The sequence below is a fragment of the Lissotriton vulgaris genome, chromosome 2_1, assembly GCF_964263255.1.
Source record: "Lissotriton vulgaris chromosome 2_1, aLisVul1.2, whole genome shotgun sequence".
In the NCBI taxonomy this organism is placed as follows: Eukaryota; Metazoa; Chordata; class Amphibia; order Caudata; family Salamandridae; genus Lissotriton; species Lissotriton vulgaris.
This window is the reverse complement of record NC_141687.1, coordinates 388,295,892-388,319,472: the sequence shown is the minus strand read 5'-3', so window position 1 is coordinate 388,319,472 and position 23,581 is coordinate 388,295,892. Positions and strand designations below refer to the sequence as shown.

The window sequence follows — 23,581 nt, the reverse complement described above, 5'->3', positions numbered from 1 at the left end:
TACCGGTTCTGTAAGCACTTGGGCCACGCTGTGGGAGGGATTCAAAGCCACCATTCGAGGGGTGTGTATTGACAAACATGTGTGTGTCCTGAGGGAGATTCGTACCACTCTAACCTGTCTTGAAAAAGACATTGCTGGGATTGATGGGGAGCTACATGGGGGCCCGTCCAAGGCGACAGAGGCCAAGCAGCTGGAATTGCTGTTGGAATTCAGGGATGCTGCTGATAGAGAGCTGAAATTCATGGGTAAATATCACACGGCGCGTCAGTACGGGGAGGGAGATAGACCAGGGAAGCTTCTTGCGCAATTGCTTCTCCCCCCTCGACAAGCGGCTTACATTACAGACATAATAGACACGCAGGGCTCCCGACATCACTCCACTCCTGAGGTTTGCAGCACATTTTTGTCATACTACCGAACTCTTTACACGGCAACACTTACGGGCGAACACCGCGACCCTGGACCCTATTTGAACGAGATTGCCATGGTGTATCTTGAGAAGTATATGCAGGAATTTCTTGCTTCTCCAATCACCCCAGACTCTATAGTAGAAGCCATTGATTCTTTGAGGGGCTCTTCAGCTCCGGGACTAGATGGCTTTTCAGCCAACTTTTACAAGGAGTATAAGGAGGAATTGGTGCCCAGACTGGTCGAGGTCTATGCAGAGGCCCTAGAGGCCGGCATGCTGCCCCCTACGCTTAGAGAAGCAGTAATTGTGCTTCTCCCGAAGGAGGGGCGTGACCCCTCGTCTTGTGGATCATACAGACCACTGTCCCTATTGAACCTGGATTATAAAATTCTTGCCAAGGTTCTTGCGATGCGATTATCGCTTCTAATGGAGTCCATTATTTCCCCGGCGCAGTCCGGATTTGTTCCACATAGATCCACCTCTTTTATTTTGAGGACGTTGTTCTCCGTTATACACCGGATGGATCCATCGCTCCCTGCTGCAGCTGTGTTTCTTGACGCAGAAAAAGCGTTTGACACTCTGGAGTGGCCCTTTTTTTTGTCCATCATGAGGCGAATGGGGATGCCTGCGATGTTTGTGGCTACGGTGGAGGTATTATATACGGCACCTACCGCACGAATACGTCTGAATGGCACCATCACAGACAGTTTTTCACTTTCGCGGGGCACCCGGCAAGGATGCCCATTATCACCGCTGCTGTTCATCCTAGCGATGGACCCTTTGGTGCGGCATTTTCAGGAGACACATCTGCACAGAGGGCTTCAGTTTCGTACTGGTCCTCTCCTCGTCTCACTTTATGCAGACGACACGATATTGTATGTCCGTAGGCCACAGAGAAACCTGGAGCCACTGCTGTTGGAGATAGCCCGTTTTGGAGAATATTCGGGCCTCCGCATAAACTGGCACAAATCGGTCATTTTCCCGCTCACTCCCTCCACCTCCGAATGGACATGCGCCTTTCCTCTGGAGTGGAATACGGACTCCGTTAAATATCTGGGGATTCATGTGCACCTCGACACTGTGTCCATCGTCCGCTTAAACTATGGGCGCGCTCTTGATTTTTTGGAGGATCATATAGAGCGATGGCTCCGCCTTCCTTTGTCTATGGCGGGCCGGGTTGCCATTGCCATAATAAAGATAATCGTGCTTCCACGGTTTTTGTACTTGTTCAACAATATCCCGATACCCCTGACCAAGATTTTTTTCACGCAACTTCGTACACTGTTGTTGAGGTTGGTGTGGGGCGGCAGGAACCCACGGGTGTCCTGGCATACCTTGACGCTCCCTCATAAGCGTGGCGGATTCGGCGTGCCCGATTTTTACCTATATTATTTAGTCGCACAGTCCTCTTATGCTTATTACTGGTTCCATCCAGATGCCAGAATTCTACATTTAAAACCGGAGGCTGACCTTGTGCTGCCGGTTTCCCTAAAGACACTCCTCCCCAAAGGCTTTCCCCGGGACCCACAGGACATACAAACGGTGTCCACCACATGCTGGGCTTGGGATAAATTAAGCAGACTGCTACACATTGACACACTTTACTCTCCCGCCCTTCCTCTGCCCAATTCCCACTGGCTGCCCATCACCAACGAAAAGGTGGTGCGGCGCACACTAGCCAAATTTCAATTAGAAACTATTGGGGATCTTTTCCCTGGAGGGGCATGCTTTCTCTGTGACGGAAGATCTGCGCTTTGCGGACCGTACCTTCATGGACTCTTTCACACTGACCAGACTTAGATCCATGCTCCGAGCAGAATTTAACACATTCCCACTCCCCCCCGAAGAAGCTGCGATACTCACGTTAATAATACAGAGCCAGACGGGATCACATGTTGTCTCTAAACTATATAAGCTATGTCTGTCCGCTCTCCCTTCGCGGGATGCAACGGTACGCGCTGCATGGGAGAATGATCTGGGTAATCCCATTACCGACGACCAATGGGCGGCGTGCTGTGCGGTCATTAGGGACGTGTCCTTGAATAGTAGGCACAAGCTTATACATTTTAAATTCCTGAGACGTAGGTATTACACCCCTGTTCTAGCGCACAAGATTGACCCAAATAGGTCGCATGCTTGTCCTAAATGCCGGGCGCCGCAGGCTGACTTTGCCCATCTTTCTTGGACATGTCCGAGATTACATGAATACTGGCTTCAGGTACACCGAATGCTGGGGGATATGTTGGAATTGGAGTTGATGCCAACTCCTGAAGTTGCACTGCTTGGCTATGTGGTTAATTTCCCGCGCCCTGCACGCAAGCTGGCGGCAATCGGCTTGCTCCTGGCGAAAAGGGAGGTCGCATTACTATGGGGGGCCAGACGTGCTCCCATTGCGCAGGCTTGGCTCCGCAGCATGTCACACTGCAATGTGAACAGTGTAGAATACTCCGAGCAGATCTCTGTGGCTTCACGGCCGCTTGACATTTTGGGGCCATTTCGCACATACATCGAGAAGATCACACAGGAACAGCAGATACAGGTGATTAACTCCATTGTACAAGTGGGGGTGGGCAAGCATGTTACACCGGTTGCACTGTTCCGGACTACACCATTGCCATGTTGCCGTATACTTGGCCACTGCATGTTGCGATGAAGCGATTGTAAGCATTGTGATGCATGGTTGTCTGTGAGGCTATCTGTGAAGCGTTTGGTATTTATGTGGCCGTTGTTACTTGCAGACCCCGAACTCACTACGACCTGGCTTGACACAGACCGTGAATTTGCTTACACCTCATGGGTGATAGTATTGTGATTCTGCATTTGATGTACCGGCTGCGCTGCTCTCTTGTGTTCTCCACTGCTTACACGCTTGATTAGGGGTTTTCTTTATTTGGTATTGTTATTTTTTTATGTATATTTGTTCTGATACTCACATAAGTTACTGTGCAATTTTTCTTGTTCTTTTTTATTTTTTGGGGAGAAAATATGAAAAATATGAAGATTATTGCATTGTGCTCACTACCACTCCATGCGAATGTTGGTTATACCATTGCTATTGCTTATGTTGCATACTGTTTGTATATGTGATACACATGATACTGAGTGAATATCATATCTGCGAATAAAGAAATTTAAAAAAAAATGAAGGCTACACAGCTTTGGTATTCTGAAGATCGGCATACAGTATCACTCACCCCGAGCTTCTGTCCAAAACTTTGGGCCCGTGCACTTTTTCTTTTACAAATTCAACACTCCAATGCTCCATACAAATGAAGCACCGGGATGAAAGTGCACCCTCACAATCTATATTACAGAAGGGGTTTGAGAATGTCTGTGGACTTTTCTCTAATATGATAGTGCCATCGGAGGGGATCAAAAGAAGAAAAACAAGCCATTTTTTACATTGTATACAATAAGTGTTGAAGATAGGCTCGGCTTGTACAGGACATTGCTGGTGCTAGTGGTATTCTGGGCACACATGGGAAGTTCCTAATGTACTTGTGCAGATGCTGTATGACTGTCTATTCCTTTTGTTTTTGCTTTATGTGTGTACCTATTTTCCTACTTACCAACACTTGTATTTCCAACAACAAGGGGTGCCTGGGGGTACTTTGATTTCAAATCTAGGAGTTCAGTAAGTGTTGCAGGGGAAATCCAGGTTATTCTTTCACCGTGGAAAACCATTTTCTTTTTCTTCTGGTTTCTTGCCATTTTCTGTTGTAAGGAAGAAAGACATATAGAGGAGGTAAAGTAAAAGACATTTTGAGTGTAAATGAACAGTTCAATGCCCAGGTACTCCACTTGAGACACAAGTTCTCCTCACAACGCGTTAGGACACTTAAGTATTGACCCAAATCGAATAATTAGGGTTTATGAATTTTGAAAGACTGGGACTGGTATCCAACAACAAACAAGTTTCGATCTGTGGTCTAAAAAATACGTAGGCTGCTCACATTCCACACTACTTGTAGAAGGCTATTCCATCGATATGCTCTTGCAAAAAAGTCTCCACTAATGGTTCTGTAAAATATGTAATTAGACATTTTTAATACTTAGAGACTAAACATCTCTATTTAGGTAATCAGGTTTCTCATGCCCCCAACATATCTTAAATATTTTGTATTGTTAATTTCTGTACTTCAGTGAAGGTAAACACGCATACTAACAAAGTGAGTTCAGTCCCTCAGTCATTAGTGTTGATTACTGCTACACTTCTAGTAACTCTTTACTTTCACAATAATACTGGCTCTTCACCTAATTATAATGTATCACATGTAGGTGCTAGTGAATTTCTATTACCCATTGGTGAAAACAGTGTAATCGCAGAATAAACAACTGACTCATAAGTGCCAAAAAGAAATTAATCCATGATAAAAAAGGAAATAATCTGTGATCTGAACAAAAATGAAACAAAACATCCTTCATTGGCCCGGCCCCTAGATTTTCAGTGCATCAAATTGCAGGGATTACCATGATACAAGAAAGTGATCAGACGTAAAAAAAATTGAATGGATGAGTTGTATCCTTCTACTATTGCCATGAGGGAAATCTTTTTTCATTTCGCATTTGCACTACATGGTTTTGTCTCGCATCCCTGCCAGCGGCACTCTCACTAGTGCATGCTTTTTTTCTTTTTTAAGAATTGCATTGGGAGCTTTCTATGGACTCCTGAGGGCATGCCGGTACTTACTGAATGAATTGTGTGTTTCATACAGGCAGGGGATGATCTTGACCTTTGAGGTTTTATCTACTGAATTCGGAGCTATAAATATTGCTGACCCCTCTATGCACCAACCTTTGCTTAATAGATGAACTGACAGCTCTGGAGATTACTGATACATGTTATACTCCATGAATATTACATTAAGTGCTTTGAAATAGTCACCGCCTGTGACGAAACACATGTTGGCTGTTGTCTTGAAAGTATAATCATAAAGATCATTGGATTTGCTATGCATTTATTTTGAATAAATCTCCCTGGATTGGACTCTCAACACACCCTAATTTATGCACTTGATTTGTTGACTTCTCTAAGAGTGCTATGGTACCTTTCTGTACTTCATTATGTGTGATCAACCCTTTGGGTTTACTGTTGGCTCTACCCATGGGTTGTAGGGTACTCGATACCAGGCAAGCAAACAACTCATATTTTTGTGTGTTGTCAGTACTAATCCCTAAAAATTGTATGTTTTAGGGGGTGCAATTATTATATCACTACTACCTACCTCTTTGCTTAATAAAGATTATGCAAACAATAATTGATTTCAACCTTCAGTTTAATAGTTGAAGATAAACCTCTTTAAATAGAGCCCTTTTTGTTGTTCTTCAGCATGACACACTTGATGCTCTCGGAGTCTAATGAAGCTTGGATAGTAAAGAACCTCGATGATAAGTGAATAAATACATTGGGAAAAATAAATTCTGTTGAGCAAATGCAATCCCCACATTTGCCATATTCATGTAGCCCAAGCTATTAGGTAGCTATGAAAAGTAAGATGTTTTATACTATGTAGTTTACCTGCTAATCACACCACGGCTCTGCATTTTGTAAGAAACAAAGGACCTGATCATCAGAAAATTTGTGAAGGAAGTGTTAGATTCTCAATTGTAAGATTCTCCTACAGATGAAAGTGGACTCACCCTTTGTATAGTACAGATCGTTCTACCAACAAATTCTCTCTCTTCCAATTCTCACTTGCTCACACAAATCAGAACCCAAATCTAAATCATACCTAGAGTAATTAAACACCAGACTGGGTTTATACCAAAGTACTAAAGGTATCTACAAGCATTTTTTTTAACTGCTACTACCCAGGCCAGATACATAGACTCCAGTCTAGATATATAACCCATCCATCCGTACACAAACTCTTACCATGAGTTCAGGTGGAAAGATGATTTCTTGAGTCGGATCAAAAGGCAGAAATTCACCTTCTATTTTCAGGTTTGTTGGGGCCTGAGAATGAAAAGACTGTGTTTAAATGTTAATTACTATAGAAAGCCATGATTTGCTTAGACTTTATAGCAAGAGCAACATTTTCAAAACTCAATCTTTGACTCTCAGAGTTGAAGTTCCCAATATCACCCAGCTTGCCAGTAGAAGAAGAGAGTGTAAATGCTGTCCTGGTAGTGATAAATTGGTCAACACATTATTTAGAAAAGTGTGGATTCAGAATATCTAATATCGAGGAAAAAAATATTGACAGGTAAGTATGTATAGATCTTCCATACCAAGCTCCACATTTTTTAACCATTTTAATGTATATCTAGCTTTAAGGCATACGTGGATTTAAGAACATTAAATCTGTATTTCTTCATATGCACTTCTCTTCCGCTGTTTTGGTCCTTTATGTTTTGGCTTCAATATTAAGATTAAGGTATCACAATATTCCTTTACTTAGTATTCTAGGCAAAAGCTCTTAGAAGTACATGCTTATAGAATTTATAATCTATGACTACAGGATACTTTTTGGGTTTCTAAAACTGAATGACTTAATAAAAAACACAGCATCAGCAATTATGTGGCTTAGTTAAATTCTTCTTCTAGTTACATCTTTATTATTTTTCTATTTACATTAGCATGTTTGAATTTGAAACTATGTCCTTTTGAAATCAAACCTTGTATTAAATGACATTCCTTTCACTCACAAAATCAGTATTTTCAGTACTATTTCTTTAGCAGCATTCATTCTGTAAACCTAATTCCTGTTTGACTGATTATTTTCTCCCTCCTGTGTCTGCTCATTTAGTTCATAGGGAGGAAACACAGAAACAGACTTGTCTCTCCGTGCATGTTGGGAAGAGAAGTCGAAGACCAGTTGAAATAAATCTTTGGCATGTAAAAAAGGTTCAGAAGCACATACATTTATGCCTTAACGTTAATGCTGAAGGGTACGGATGTAAGTGGTTGCCAATAAGATACTATAATATCTTTAAAACTGGGAGAAAATATAAATCTTTTGTTTTCCATGTGTTACTGAAAGGCAGGACTAAAGTGTTTGGCGTGGTATGTGAAGTTGTTACCATAAAGCTAAGGAGGGTAGGATTTAAGTAGAGCATAGTTTAAGGTGAGCTGTTGGATGGGGCTCCAACAGGAATATGGAGGTGGGAATTCATCAAGTAAACAAAAACAGAGAGGTCAAATCGGTCTCAGAACAGCCACAGAGACGGAGCGAGATAGATAAGAATCACACACTCACTTTGGGTGGATAGGAAGGCCCTCACACACCGACCTAGTCAGTGTCATGCTTCATCACTGGGCCCCACCAAAGAGGCCGAGTGCCTCTTTGGTGTGCTGCGACGCCAGAAGGACTGCGGAGCTGGTTGTGTGAAAAAGGGCGTGCTGTGAGGGTAATTAAAATTAAAAGTGCCTAAAAGGGTATCAGTAAAAAGAAGTTTAATGAGTGATCCCTAAGACACAAATGAAGAGTATTATGTGTCTGAATTTAGCTGCTAAGGTTTTAGGATTGGTTAAATTCAGAAAGAATACTTAAGTCAGTCAACATGTTTCTGCCATATGGGTGGTTTCAATTTACCAAGGCATTCATCAGGACTAAACCCCGGCGGTATGGACTCTCTAATCGTCCACCCTAACCTGGGGGCGTGAAAGTGAAAATCTTAAAAAGGTGAAAAAGTGCTTAGAAAAAGTGGAAGAGCGGGTCGCTCATTCCAAAAAATGCTCCAATTTCAGGAGTATCTCAGCACCTGTAAAGTGAAGTACACAAACAAACACAAACAGACATACACACAATTAATATAAGCCATTGCGTTTGATCGTAGTGCTCCATAGTTTGTGGCATAAGTAGTGTTCCCAAAGTAGACACTAGTTTTAACACCATCCAAGTAACCCTGTAGGGATGATATCGTTAACTCTGGGAAGTGAAGTGATAAAGGTGTCTTCAAAAACTCAAACGGTGGATAGAAAGGTTAAAAACACGATATATGTACTCCTTATGAAGGGATCAATGGACCAAAGGTCTGTGACCCCCTAAGATGGTAACTTAGATTTATATCTCACTTTAAAACAGGGCGCTACTTGCACCATGGGTCTCGGGAGGGGGGTTGGAGCATGCCTGGCACATCCTGTTTTCCATATGTTACTGAAAGGCAGGACTTAAGTGTTTGGCGTGGTATGTGAAGTTGTTACCATAAAGCTAAGGAGGGTAGGATTTAAGTAGAGCATAGTTTAAGGTGAGCTGTTGGATGGGGCTCCAACAGGAATATGGAGGTGGGAATTCATCTGCAGGATTTATAACAGTGGAATATAGAGGAAAGGATTTAAATGTGACTCTATTTAAGGTAGAAGGTAGCTTCGAGTAAATTCAAGGAGGATACAGAGATTTTTTTCTGGGACTGTCCGCATGCGCCATGAGACTCCCTCACGGGATGTGATATGTCTGCGCAATACAAATATCCAGACTAGACTAGACTAGAGTGGGATTTTACTTATTGCTCTAAGAGAACGAACAGGGGTGGGGAAAAATAGGAAGAGTTACTTTAGCATCTATTAAATTACAGCATTCGATTCGATTCAATAAGCTTTATTCGGTTAAAACAAAGCAACCATAAAAGCACAATACATGATCAAAATACATCAGCGAAAATTGATAAAAAGGATCAGCATCAATTAAAATTATTTTATTTCATTAAAACATTCAATTCTTAGTGAAGTAAAATTAAAATAAATGGCACTGCATCAGTTCTTTTAGTGTAAACAGTAAACTCATAGCAGCATTCATAGACAATTGTTTGGCATAAACAGTTTTTAGTGACGAGATCAAAAACACATTGACTTGGAAAGTGCAAAGTGCTCAGTTAGTGTGACCATATCCAGTCTTGGGGGCAACGGTTGATTTCATTAGAACATCATACTTTTTCCTAGCATGAATTGAACTTAAAATAAATGTTGCAGCATAAAAACAAATGTCAGGTTCTCTTAGCATAAACAGTAGGTTCATAGCAGCATAAGTGATTTTGGCATCATATTTTGTAAGCATTGGTTTCAGATAAGCTATTCTAAAAGTCAGATACAAATCACATAAAAGTAAAAAGGGTAAGGCACTCTGCTTGGTATGCCCATCACAAGGGCATGGGGAGACAGGGCGCTGTTTCATTGTAGGGAACGCTACTAAATGGTGCGCAAGGCCTAACCTCATCTTGCTTTATAAATATTGACCATGTCTTTAATGCGACGATCCCCCAATTTAGATGCAAATTTAAAGACACCATACACACTTTTGGTCAATTACAGCATTCAGAACCGAGTTAGGGGCATATTATCAAGGAACGGCGTTAAAATGATTGCCACTTTAGCGGCAGGAAACTGCCGCTAAAACGGTGATAATGGGCTTGATAATATGCCGTAGAGAATTTCAATAGAAGCCCATGTTATGGTGTTAACATGGGCTTCTATTGGAATTCTCTGCGGCACATTATCAAGCCCATTATCGCCGTTTTAGTAGCAGTTTCCTGCCGCTAAAGCGGCAATAATTTTAACGCCGTTCCTTGATAATATGCCCCTCAATTGTTAAAGGGCTTTGCATGTTGCATAGGAATTTCATAAACCTTTCGTTTTCTGGAATATAGTGTGGATAACCGCACCCTAAACTTGCGGTGTTTGCCATTCCCCTTTTGTGGGGCATCACCAACATGTTAATGGCCCCAAAAAAAAGACATATTGGCAGTTGGATTTTCCAGCATACTGATTGACCGAGCTAAGGTTAAAGATGGTTTCTTTTAGAAACATATAGCCTAGAAACCAGTTATTTTAGCAAAATTGAGCTTTAAAGCATTGGTAGTCTTGTATTGTGAAGGCCTTGCACAGCAGGGAAGGCTGTGAATGCAACTTGGCAGATGGACACTAGATAGAGCAAATGCAATGATTTTGGGACTTCAGACAAAGTCTCTTATTGTCACATCACTCCTCACCATGTGTACATTTCATTCTTGTAATTGCTATGTCAAACTAAGTTAGATAATATCCAAATACCAGAATTAGGATACACATCCTATGTCTTAAAAGATCTTCTGCACATACCTGGCGCCCTGGAAGACTCTAATATCCTTCAAGTCCCAAACAAATGATTGGCTTCTATCCATCCTAGATACATAATAGTCACAAGTGTATACATAGCAGAGTCACATGGGAGTGTGTGTAATGCAGTCCACCCACACAGATCTCTTTCTGTCCTTTTATCCCTCTCCATACAAATGTGACTGTTTCCTCACTTCCATAATGAACAACACTCTTGAGAGTTATCAACCCAACGGCTGTGGTCAGCACTGAAATAAAATGGAAACTGCAACTGAAAACAAAAACAGCTTAGAGGACCTGCAGACTAAACCATAACCGCAAACTAATTACAATTATACTTTGTGCCTCTGTCTCTGACACTTCTTTCATCCATCATAGTGCTAAGCGCTGTATCACAAGACAAGATAAGAGCACCTCTGTGGACTCACTCCTTGTTACTAGTCCTATAATGTGCTTCGGCTCGCACAATGGGGTATGAAGCATTATATAAAGGCGGCAATAAAATAAAATGTAGACCTACATTCTGAGGGCTTACGATACATGGGTAGATTGGCTGGCAGACAGTGTGAAGGAGATGGGGGACATGAACATAGTGTGTGAGAAACTTAGGGCATACATATGCCATATGCGAGGAGCTTATGACATATGGCCACAGTGTGATGAGCCTGGGGTAAGTGGGCAGTCTCTTTGTGTGAGGATCTTGGGGCGAGAAAATAGATGTACTTAACCATACTTGTACAGCACAAACCTAGCTGGGAAGCAACAGAGCACTGGAGAAGGCAAGATCACCGGTGTATGATTCAAGATCATTTATAACAAGATATGTGTCTTCATTTTCTTTCTGGAGTATTGGAGGGAAAGCCATCAACAGCATGTAATAATACTATTTAAAAAACATACATCATATACAATAATAATAAGGAAACATGCATATGCACTTACTTTATCATCCTCAGACATAGCAAGTGAGCCTCCCACTGGATCCATACAGCATCCAGACTTGTCTTTCTTGCCACAGCAACTCTAAAGGGGGAACCAGCACCTTTTATAAAGTATTACACATGCAGTTGCTGCTCTTCCCTACTAATGCGCATATCACTTGTGAGACACATTGCGGACTAAGTGCACCAGTCATTATCTCCTGCTGCCAACCTGCAGATGACCGGTTGGATACACAGCAGCATCACACTATAAATCGGAAAGCTATTTATGTCTCAGGCCCAAGACCCAGTAGCCCTGAACATACCCAGCTCTAATACCTTCTGATACCCCTCTTCTCCTTATACAGAATAGTGGTATTTCCTGACGGGGTGACACAAACTCGATAAACAAACTGGAATGCCATCTGTCCTGCAAGCTGAGAAGGAGGAGGCGTCCATTATCCAGTATCCCTGAAAGACCAGTTAGGACTGGGAAAGAGCCAGAGTGTCATGTTCGAGTTGTAGGGGAACAGGCTCCTCTGGCAGAATGTTGTGTGTTTGTACATGAATGATCTCTGAGGGTAAACATGGAAAAAGTTTAGTACTTCATGTGCAAACCAGAGAAGCCTGTCAGCGCATGGTAGGGTGTCTACCAAAATTAGTATCAATCTCATAAGGAGTACAGAAACCTACCTGGGATACCTAAACAAGATATTTTACTATGTTACTGGTTCTGATTCACCTTTACTCCTCCTTGGTTGGAGGCAAAGCAGTGGTCATATTTAGCAGACATGCATGCCGCCATCGAAATTAACAGCAAAACATACAAGATGATGGACGGAATGTTGCACAATGGCAAAACATTCACCCCCAGTCACAGATCTGGGTTTAATCCATTGTTATTTTGTTCACCACGCCACCCTAGTTCAGACATGGCCATCGAAATTAAGCCATACATCTGGTTATAAGGCCAAACTTTAGGTTTTATTTTGCATATTTTACCTACCACCTATGTAAAGCATGCCATGAAGAGGTGCCTGCCTAACAAGACAGCGGATTGCAACTGTGAACTCCAGGATTTTTTAAAAGTACATCTTCTCCACTCATCCATCATTAAAAGTCTTTACTTAGAATTTGGGTGGGTGATGCGGAGAGGAATTCCAGACCCCCAATAAATAGGCAAATTTCTTTTAGAATAGTTATTTGGGTTTTGACAGCTTTACTATGTTTTACTGATATTAAAATACATATTTCTGAAGGAAACAACAAAATGAGAAAGTGAGATAAAAATGAACTATTAGCACTATTAAAACAAAACTCACTGAAGAGAAGGTCTTGCAGCCATCAATGATTGGTCTGTACCCTGTGCAGCGACACAAGTTTCCTGAAGGGAAGAATTCAGAAAAGTGGGTTTCTACATAGTGCATTGTCATAGCATTCCACATTTTAAAGCAGAAATATTACAGATTTATAAAGTTCCAAGTAAATTTCTTTTAACTGACTGAACTTGTAATCAGAACTTATGTTTGTTGGGGCTAAATATAGTGTGCTTGTCTGCTTTTAGTTTGCAGAACCTGAAAAAGATGCTGATATTTGTAATGAAAAGTAAGTCGCCCTGCCCCCATGATTTGACTGGGAGTCTACATACATCAGAACTGATCACTTGTTGATTTTGAAATGCAATTATAGATATTACAACAGAATACTATAAAAAATGTGATTGCCATACTAGATCTAGCTTTTTGTTCTGAAATAGCGTAATACAGACGAACTGATGACATTACGAAAATGACTAGGGTGAAGTTAACTACTTTAGTGGTGAGCATCTATATTTTTTGCACTGTATCTCCTTGCTATTTTGTGAGTATTTTCGACGGGGTATCTTTCTTAAAATGCAGCGGCACATGTAATATTGTCACCTCAAGTCACATGCATCAGGGAACCATCTGCGCGGTCCATCTGCAGACCCAAAAGCCCCGATTGGTGCCAAAGCCGCATGGGGGATCCAGTAGGGGTACCATCTGAATCCACAGGGCCCGAAGGCACGCCAGAGGGAACAGCCATCCAAATATTTGTATCAACCCTCAATATACCAACAGCAGTAGAAATGTGGCAATTGATACACCTAGTGGAGCTGAAGAGGGGAGAGTCGTTGATAAATCTCACAAGGACTATCCATTATGTGGAAAGAGTGGTAAACCAACATTGGAGGACCTAATTAGTCAGCCAGAGGCTCAGGATGCTGGTGGAGTATCATCAAGTGACAGTGCATTGAATTTGGTACCAGCACTGGAGAACATAGAAGTGCTGAGCATTGGTCCATTGGTGAAAAGAGGAGTAGGGAAAGTTCCAGCTGTACTTCCTCAAGCCACAGGACCCGAGACATTAGCCCATGAAGGGCCACTTCAAAGACTCCAGGAGGCGGAAGAGCGCACTAGTGGCGCTTGTTAATGCTAATGATATCTGACGTCAAAACCAACAGCTAGTCAATGAGTTGTCAACTGTTCGATCTAGTTATAGCGAACACTCTATGCATCAGGTCTAGCAGTTCTTCGAAACTATCCTAGCTTAGATTCAAAAATGCAAAAATTTGCAGGCCCAGTAAATTACTACCGTTCATCAAATGCTGGATAAAATTGAGGGTATGGTACAACAAATTCAGAAACAAATTAAAAAACTTGAGCAAAGAGTGTCAGACATGGAATACCACCACTCTTTGAGCTGCAACAGTGATATTGCTACTCTTTGGAAAAAATGTCTGGCCTCACAATTGAAAATGGATGAAATGGAGAATTATGCGAGATGATCGAATCTGTGCTTCACGGGGATCCTAGAGGATAATGAAGGTATAAATGGCCAGACTAACCCCTTGTTATATCTGGAAACAATGATTAAAGAGCATACACTTGAGAATCCAACAAAATACCTTACCATAATGAGGGCGCACAGGGTTCCAGCACAACAGTTTAGTGGGGGCGAAGTACCCAAAGACAATGATTGTACTTTTTTAGATTTTCATGTAAGAGAAGTCATTCTAAGTTAGGCAATTCAGAAAAAGGATATTTTGCTAGCTGATGGATTACGAGTGAGAGTATTTTTTGATATGTCGGCATTTGCAGCACCACGGCTAAGGGAGTTTGTAGGTCTGATTGGACGGTTTTAGAGTGCAGGAGCACAGGCGTCTATCATCCAACAGTCCAAATTTAACATTTTATTCAAAGGTCCATTTCATCTATGTGTTACTCTAGAGGAAGCTCATGATGTAGTACAAAGTGGTACAAGCCAGTTAAGGCTAGTGCCAACCACAGGGTAGACCAGTTGAAGAGAAAATGTGATATAAGAGAAGATAAAAGATTACTGTGGTTAATGGGAATAGGCTGTAGGTAAACCGGTTACTGGGGAGGCCACGGCTAGGAGGATAAGCACTAGTCACTTGCTTCATGGGAGATCCAGTTAAGTTACATGACCTGCAAAGTTTTGGGTGTGGTATACAAATCTACCCTATTAATTAACTTCTGTAAGCTGTTAGGTTTAAATCTTATGCACTTTATATATTTGTTATACTTTGTATATTAGCACTTTTCTATAGACTAGAATAGGGTCTTCTTGTTTCAGTAGCACTTTAGGATCAGCTTATAGATTGAAAAAAGTGTTTCTTAGGTTTATAAGCTGTCAGGGTTTTCTTTAAGCACTTTGTACATTGCATTTTGTAGGTAGGACCACTTACGCTGCTGGCTGGTTACCACATGTATATACCCGAACCGGGTTTCTCTGTTATAAGGTTATTATTTATCTAAACAGTAAAGGCCTATGTTTTGGAGCACAAGTTACTGCACTGATGGGTTTCATCCAGCCAGCAGGGGTAAACAATATGGCTAGGTTGTACAAATTTGTCAAGTATATTCACGTTGTCGCACAAGCACTTCCTACATGCAAGCACTTTATTTTTGCTTCTGTGTTGTCGAGAAGAGACATCTGAACATTATGGAGGGGGTAGAAGCAAAAACGTGTAGGTAGGTGCCAGGTCAAGACGCCTAAAGGTTGGATGGGTTCAAAAAGGATGTTAAGGGCCATTTCCCTCTTCGGATGGGGCAGGGGTAGGGGGTTGGAAGGGGAGGGATAGGAAGCAGGGGTATGCAGTTAAAAAAACAGCAAGACAAGAGTAGGTTGGGAATGGGCAAGGTATGAGAGCATGAGGAAAAGAGGGGGGAGGTGGTAATTGTGGTAATTGTGGAAAGCAGGGGTACTGACCAAGTCCAGGAAACAAAGGGCAGTAAGGTTACACTAAGGGGAAGTAAATTGTTTACTGCAAAAGCAGTGGCGATATGTATAATTTGAAGGAATGTCACAAAGGATAAAGAAAATCTCCTGTAATGTAAATGGCCTTTTAAATGCACGTAAAAGTGGGGCATTGTTGAAATGGTTGGGATCTTTTTCTCCTGAGGTACTATTTCTACAGGAAACATATTTTAAGTCTAACACTCTCAAACTGTTGTTGCCAAAGAAACATTCACAAGCGTTCTTTGCTGTAGCCAATATGGCAGTTCGGGATAGTTGGTATTCTGTTTTTGAGTATGTTGGATTGGGAGGTGAGAGAGGTGATCCAGGATGAGGAAGCAAGATGGTTCTGGATTGAGGTTAATGCTGTTGGGGTCCTTCTTATTTTCTTGAATTATTATGGTCAATTTCTGACAATATTAAAGCTTTAGAGCAGATTTATGGCTGCCAATGCTTACTTTTTGACTTAGGCTATTGATTATTTTTCAGTAAAGGACAAGGCTGCAATTTTAATAATGGATGCAGAAAAAAAGTTCGACCTTGTTGACTGGCAGGCTCGGTTTTTTACTTTAGGGGAGTTTGGCTTTCCATCCCAATTGATAGCGATGCTAAAGGAAGTTTACAAGGGGGCCAAAGCAAAGATAATTATTAATACGGAACAGGTGGGGGAGGTTGAGATTAGGTGTGGCACCCTTCAGGAATGCCCACTATCCACACTCCTGTTCTCTCTCTTTATTGAGCCACTCGCTGTCAAAATCCGCTCTAATTCATCAATCCAAGCCCCCATAACGAGGATGGCAAAAATTAAACTTTTTGCAGATGACATAATCCTATATCTTAAGGCCGACAGTACGAACATACAGGAACATACAGGAAGTGCTGGAGGAAATCCATACCTTTCCAGGCATAGGTGGTTATAAAGTCAACCAGTCCAAAACAGAGTTGCTTCTGTTCACCTCTACGGATACCCAGTTGCCAGCAGGGCTACAGACTTTACCAGTACAGCCTATAAGATACTTGTAACAAGTGATTTTTCTCAATTGTTCCATTCAAACTATGGGAATACCCTTATAAAGGTAAAAAGGCTATTAGAGAGCTGGACACGTTTACCCTTGTCGTTAGTGGGTCAAGTTTTATTGGTCAAAATGTCAATACTCCCCTTGTTTGTATGCTTGTTTCTGAACCTCCCCTTTGAGAGTGCCGAACTCATACTTTTGGGGAATAAGACAAAGTTATGTATGAGTTTATATGGGCAAAAAAACAAGCTTGGGTAAAACTCTCTAGCCTTGAGCTAGGCACGGAGCAAGGGGCACTAGCATTACCACATTTTCCAACATATCATCAGGCCTCTTTGGTTAGTCAGCGAATACAATTAGCAGCAACATCATCGAAGTATGATAATTTTATTCTAATTCATATGTTAAAAGAAAGTGCAATTCATTTACCATTTTTCTTAGATCAACAAAACTGCCTAAGAAAAAAAGAGGTGTAAGGTCATAACGACAATAATATCACACAACCAGCTATTATTTTGTTTAAATCTGCTTTATTGTTTTCAAATAACTGTAAGTACATTTATGGTACATGTAACATTATTAACAATTATACAGTATATTAATAATCTGTCAATATGCTTATAGATCCCCACAATATCCTGAGGGACCTTATAACAGTGCAGTGCTGGTATGCATGCAGTAGTTCCCATTAGACTCTGGCAAGTGTTCCAAGGTTCAAGGATTTGTGAATACAGATCCAACTAACATTTGCTGTGAACCAGCCTAGTATAGCAGAAACTTGATATGTGGTTACTTAAGGCAGCGCTTTGATCTTTATAATATTGTTTCAGAATCGTATACAATGTAATTAAGTATTTAGTATACTTGCCCCTGTGGTATTATTTATATTGAGAGTCTATTTTACTGAATATATGCAGTAAGACATGAAAACATTCCATGGTATAGAACATATAGTGATGTTGCACAGCCTAGATAAGAAAGGGGGTTACTGCTTAGAGGCAGGATTCCGCTGGTGTCCATTAAAACAGGGTAACTAATCAAAACAAGGAGAGGAAGAGTGAAAGAGGTGGGGCCCATAGGAGTCGTAGCTTGAAGCCTGACCCTGTTCGTGGGTGGCATGGAGAGGAGCCGGAGGGGTTGGGGCAGAGATACAGGGGGGAGACAGGATTGGATAGAGGGTCACTCGCCTATGCTGCTGTGGGCTGTTCCACTGTGCGAGTTCAGCCCCACATGGTAGCAGTGTATCTTCAAAGAGCTGTAGAGCGCAAAGGAATGGGTGAAGCAACAGTGTTCCAATTTGGAGAGATGCTCTAGCAACGGTTGAATTTGCGTGAATTTGGTTTCAGAGGGTGTAATACGACAAGTTAAAAGCTCTGTTGCCATAGTGTGCCAAAGGCGAGTGAACCATAGCGAGCTGGACAAGGACGATGGCTTTTTCCATTGCAAGGCGATGGCTTGTTTAGCTGCCCCTAGCATGTGCAGGATCAGGCGCCAGTCAGTGTGCATCATAGCTTTGAAAGATTGGGGTCGGATCTCTAGAATGGTTACCTGCGGCGTGTTCAGTATGGGGAATCCCATCATGTCTTTGATGTAGCTCAGCACCTCCCTCCAAAAGAGAGTTAAAAGTGGGCAAGACCACCAGATATGGATGAAAGAGCCTGTGCCGGAATTAAAGCGCCGACACAAGGGTGAGGAGGTGAGGAACATTCTCAGCAACCGGACTGGTGTGTAATACCAGTGGCTCATAACAATATGGCCAGTTTCACCCTGAGAGATGCTTCTATAAGTCCTAGGGATGTTGCGCCAAAACTGTTCCCACTGATCCGAGGGAATAGCATCTGGGGTGTCTGAGTGCCTCTGTGTTTAGTAGTGGTGGAGGGGCATAGGGCATAGGGGTGGAGTTTTGTAGTACCTTGTATGTGTGTCTCGAAGGAGGTGAGCTGGCGCGTGACCAATTGTGTATTAGTGGGTGTGAGTAGCCAGAATGGGAGCTGATAATATTGCAGTCGCGTTGTGGTGGGGAGATGGAAATCTTGTGTGTATTGGTCGAAAGCCTTAAACGTTTCCCCCTCAAAAAGTTCGCTGATCGTGTGACACTCCCCTTCCCCCCAGGCTAAGAAGGAGTGGGGTTGCAGGGCTGGAGGAAAGCTAGGGTTCTGGGCCAATGGCGTGTTGGGAGAAGGGAAGGAGGTGAGACCCCTAGTGACAGCAAGTTTGTCCCATAAGTCTAAGACCGTTCTTGTTGGGGTGGCAATGTAAGCACTGCGTGGGCTTAATTGATTCGGTAGCCAGGCCAAATCCCGACGAGGTCTTCATGCCACCTCCCTGTCCACATGAAACCAATGTTTTTCGCTTTCGCGAACCGCCCACTCCGAGATGTAGCGCAGGTGCGCCCCACAGTAATAAACAAGAAGGTTGGGACAGGCAAGCCCCCCCGATCCCTGGGCAGCATGAGTAGCCTATTGGAAAACTTCAGCCGACCCTTTCCCTCAGATAAAGGAGTTCACATACCTCTGGAGGCTTATAATAGCTATTTAGGTAATGGGCGTAGGGAGAGTTTGGAAACGATAAGACACTTTGGGCAATATTTAAATTTTCACTGCATTGAGTCGACAAAGCCACGACATGGGGAGCGATTTCCAATGCCTAAGGTCTTTCAGGACTGAGTGCCAGCATTCCGGCCAATTACCTTGAGACCATGAGGCTAGTATAGGGGTCATATTGAGACCCAGGTATCAGATCAAGTGGGTTGCCCATTGGAAAGGGGTGAGTGATCGCAGCTCAAGGACTTTCTGTGGTGAAAGTGTTAGGTTCAGCGCCTGCAATTTAGCTGTGTTAATCTTGAGGCCCGAAATTTGTTCAAACGTTTGAAGGAGCGCGATCAGTGTAGGGAAAGATTCCCTGAGATTGGTCAAAGTAAGCAGAAGGTTGTACGCAAATAGCACGACTTTTTGTTTGTCACAGCCAAAGAGGATACCCTTGACGTTAGAGGACGTTAGAGGACAGACGGATAACTATCGCCAGGGGTTCCACTGTTAGGGCAAAAAGTAGGGGGGAGAGTGGGCAGCCCTGTCGGGTACCTTTGCGAATGTGCACTAGGGGGGGGAAGGAGCCCGTTAACCCAGATTTTAGCAGTGGGGGCAATGCAAGATGCCATTATCCAGGAGACCATGATTGGTCCAAGCCCGATCCTCAGCAATACCGCTCTGAGAAAGGTCCATTCCACCCTATTGAAAGCTTTCTCAGCGTCTAGGGAGAGAAGACACGCTGGAATGTCCTGTCCTGAACCTTTTCCAACAAGTGAGCCAAGCGATAGATGTTGTCGCCCCCTGGTGCTGGCGAATAAACCCGACCTGGTCTGGGTCTATCAGGCCAGGTAGGTATGGCTCCAATTGGTTTGCCAAGAGCTTTGTATAGATTCTGGCATCAGTATTGAGGAGGTAGCTGGGACGGTAGGATGCACAGAGCGATGGGACCTTCCATGGCTTAGGTATAAGAACTATCTCAGCCATGGTCATCGTGGCTGTCAAGCTGGTTTTGTCAGAGAAAAAATTGAAAAGGTTAAGGAGATGGTCCTATATTTGGGGTAAAAACAAGTCATAGAAGGAGACCGTAAGCCCGTCAGTGCCCAGGGACTTACCCACTGGTAGGTCTTTAAATTCCCAATGCACCTCAGCCAGTGTGGCTGGGGACTCCGGACTTTGTGTATGAGTAGGATCGAGAAGCGACCACGGGCATGAAGCGAGGAAGGGACCTGACTCTCCTTGGGACGTATTGCCTTGGCTATATAGGGTGGAACAGAATTTATGAAATGCCTGCTGTTTGTTAATTTCGGAGGTAGCCCACATGCCCTCTTTGTTTTTAACCTTGGAGATATGAGTCCGGTAGATTCGGATGCGGATTTGACAGGCCAGAAGGGAGCCGACCTTGTTCCCTCCTTCATAATATCTTTGTTTCGGAGTGAGACGTGAGCGTTCCGCTTTGTTCACCTGCATTGCCCACAGTTGGCCACAAAGGCTAGCTCCTTCTAATGCCATCACGAGGGCGCAGCATGATCCAGGCATTCCAAGGCCTTGATGTCCCTGGCAGCCCATTTTCCACCAGCCAAGCTTCCCGGGTACGATTGAGGTAATGGAGCCACAGATGGTCGCCTTGAAGGCATCCCACAAGGTATGCCCATCAGTATCAGGTGAGGCATTCACCTAAAAAGAGACTTGGTTCTCTCGCCGGATTTCTGCAACAATGACCGGGTCGCATAAAATGTGAGGTGGGAGCCACCAGCGTTATGGAGGGCGGGATGCCGAACCGACACGCTAAAGGGTCATCTCAAGGTGTGCATGGTACAAATAGATATATCAGAAATGCTCGCCGAATCAAGGGTTCGGATAAATGAATGTGATAAAATGAAATAGTTGATGTGTTAAAACTATCTCTTTTCAGTGCCATCGACATCGTCCCCGCCCCTTGAAAGGTAGTCGGACTGCGATCCAGCTCAGGGTCCCACACCAGATTGAAGTTCCCACCAATGAGCAGCTGTCCATCCTCTTGTAAAACTAGGTCCTTGAGGAGGTTTCTAAGGTACATGTCCTGGGACTGGTTGGGGCTTAGACATTAATCAAGATGAGGGATCTGGCGTTAATTTGGGATTTTATTTTGAGGTAGCGTCTCTCCCTGTCTCGCATCACTTGAGCGCCCTGCAGACTAAGACCCGCCTTGAGGAGAATGGCGACCCCTTCCGTCTTAGTTAAAGAGGATGCCCAGTATTGGGTTTGGTTTTTGGGATTTGTCATGCGATGCATGGCTGAGCATAAGAGGTGCATTTCTTGCAGGAGGATAATATCCGGGTCTTGTAGCAGGAGATGTCATTGCTTGTTAGGGGCATGGAGGCCTTTCACACTGAGTGAGAGGAATCTAATGTGCGTCATGTTTATTCATATGGGGCGCAACGAAGGGCAGTACGCCAACCCTTGTCTGACAACTAATAGTAGGGTGCACATGTCAAAGGGTGCCCTACTGCACGTGGATCTAAAAATAGGAGAAAGGCTGCAATGTGTTCGGCCCCATGTGCCCAGCAATATGCAGTGTAACATGGCCCACAAGGCCAGGTAGAGTAGCAAGGAAGAGTTACAGTGACCACTACCCCGAGGGGCCCCAGGGACAAAAATGAGGGGAAAGGGAAGGGTAAACCAATAATAACAAATACGATAAGGCCAACAGGGCCTTAGGATGCCCGACTGAAAGCTCCAGTACCCAACTATCTCTTAAATAATGCATTTCTTAGGGGGGTGTAACACCCCAAATACCCTCCTGAAGTTACGCCCCTGGCTATAAATGATCATTATATCTTCTAGAGCTTTTGGCCTGCCTAGGAAAGTTTATTACAAACTTGTCCTGGTCCACATATGGATATTTTTGTTTAATTCCTGCTTACCTATGGATACTGGGGTTTTGCTGCTGACCAGAACTTTAGCCATGCCTGAGGAACATGGGGGGCCTAGAGGAGATTAATTTTAGAATTGTGCCTAATAAACACATTTGGGCACTCACTTGTTGAGGAAGACTGTGATTGGTTAGAGACATTTTCTAATCAAATATTTCACAGGATACCTTTAGCTGTAGCCTGCCCTCTCATTAATCCACCCCTCTCCTGCAATTAATGTTTAGGTATAACATTTGTGCACTCCATGACTGGCCGACTGGAGCCAAAGTAATGATCACATACCTCCCAGGGCTTCCAAGATCTGCTCCATAGTTGGATCCGGATGATTTCGCAGCAAGGTGTACATGGACATCACCATGCCGGGGGTGCAGAAGCCACACTGGGATCCGTGGGATTTTGCAATCCTTTCCTGTAGAACACAAACAATAAGCCATTTCAGCAAAGACACAGCTTGAGCAATGTGTCAAAAACAATTCCTCCACTGCAATTTAGATGGCTTTGTAGGATGCCTGGGTGGGATGGAAGTAAGGAGGTGCTTTGTGGAATGCCATGAGTCGGACATGCTTGACACTGTACTGTAGTGTGAGTGAGATCAGAACTTGCATTACAAGAAAGCCATTGATTCTACGTCCTCCTTCCTGTCTAGATACAATTAACCCTGGAGATAACCTAGATGTTGCCCTTTAGCCAGTCCTTAGCACATGGCTGAACATGGGTTATTGGAGATAGGAAAATATAGGACAGAGGCAGAATAGTCTTTTTGCAAATCAGACAGTTTCTAGTCAAGAGAGTGCTTTTGAAAAGCACTGTGGCAAAGAGGTAAGCTGACATCAACATGCCACATTTCAAGGGCAGTAATAACCGCTGTTAAATTCAGTGCTTGCTTGCTCATCTTTGCCCTTTCAGGAGGCTGCCGTGGGAAGTACCTGGGACATGAGAGTGGCAAGCCAGTGGCAAATTCGAGCTTTGGATGTTCTTGATTAGGTACCCATTAAATGTAGTCTGGGTTTATGGAATCTACCTCATTTGTTGTCCCCCTCAATGTGTGCAGAAACATGATGTTTGTGTTTTTTACACTGGAGATACTGAAATCATGGTTTTACGTCAAAATTATAAGTTTGTGTTTCATCCATAAATGTTGGCAAAATCTCGAAATATGGCAGGCTTTACTGCGTCAGGGCAGCGGAATACATCCCGTCACTAGGGAACCTCTGATTTTCCTACGTTTTCTTTCTTTTCTGTTTCATGCACTCATTTTTCATTGCCTAATAGAGAGTGTATCCTCACAAACAAGGGTTCCAGGGTTGGGACTGCTGACTTTTCCCGATAGTCCAAATATAAATGTATAGTATATAGAAAGAGTATAGTGGTTAGGTCCCTTCTGAAGGCCTGCCTACTAGAATTATCTCGAGGCATCGCTCAATCTGACTCCCTGTGACCTCTTTAGTTGCACCTAAAATATTCCTATAGAAATCATCTACTTTG

At 43.1% G+C, this 23,581-nt stretch overlaps 1 protein-coding gene across 1 annotated transcript in view; it reads right to left on the bottom strand.

Moving 5' to 3' along the window:
• Positions 1-23,581, bottom strand: part of LOC147730418 (aldehyde oxidase 1-like) — a gene marked incomplete at its 5' end in the record, with an annotated part of 524,934 nt that overhangs the window by 393,417 nt on the left and 107,936 nt on the right. The window contains 5 exons of the mRNA XM_086954065.1: positions 3,979-4,123; positions 6,285-6,380; positions 11,385-11,465; positions 12,685-12,746; positions 22,379-22,505. Of these exons, the coding sequence (XP_086810191.1) occupies positions 3,979-4,123; positions 6,285-6,380; positions 11,385-11,465; positions 12,685-12,746; positions 22,379-22,505 (511 nt within the window). The remainder of the gene's footprint in view (positions 1-3,978; positions 4,124-6,284; positions 6,381-11,384; positions 11,466-12,684; positions 12,747-22,378; positions 22,506-23,581) is intronic.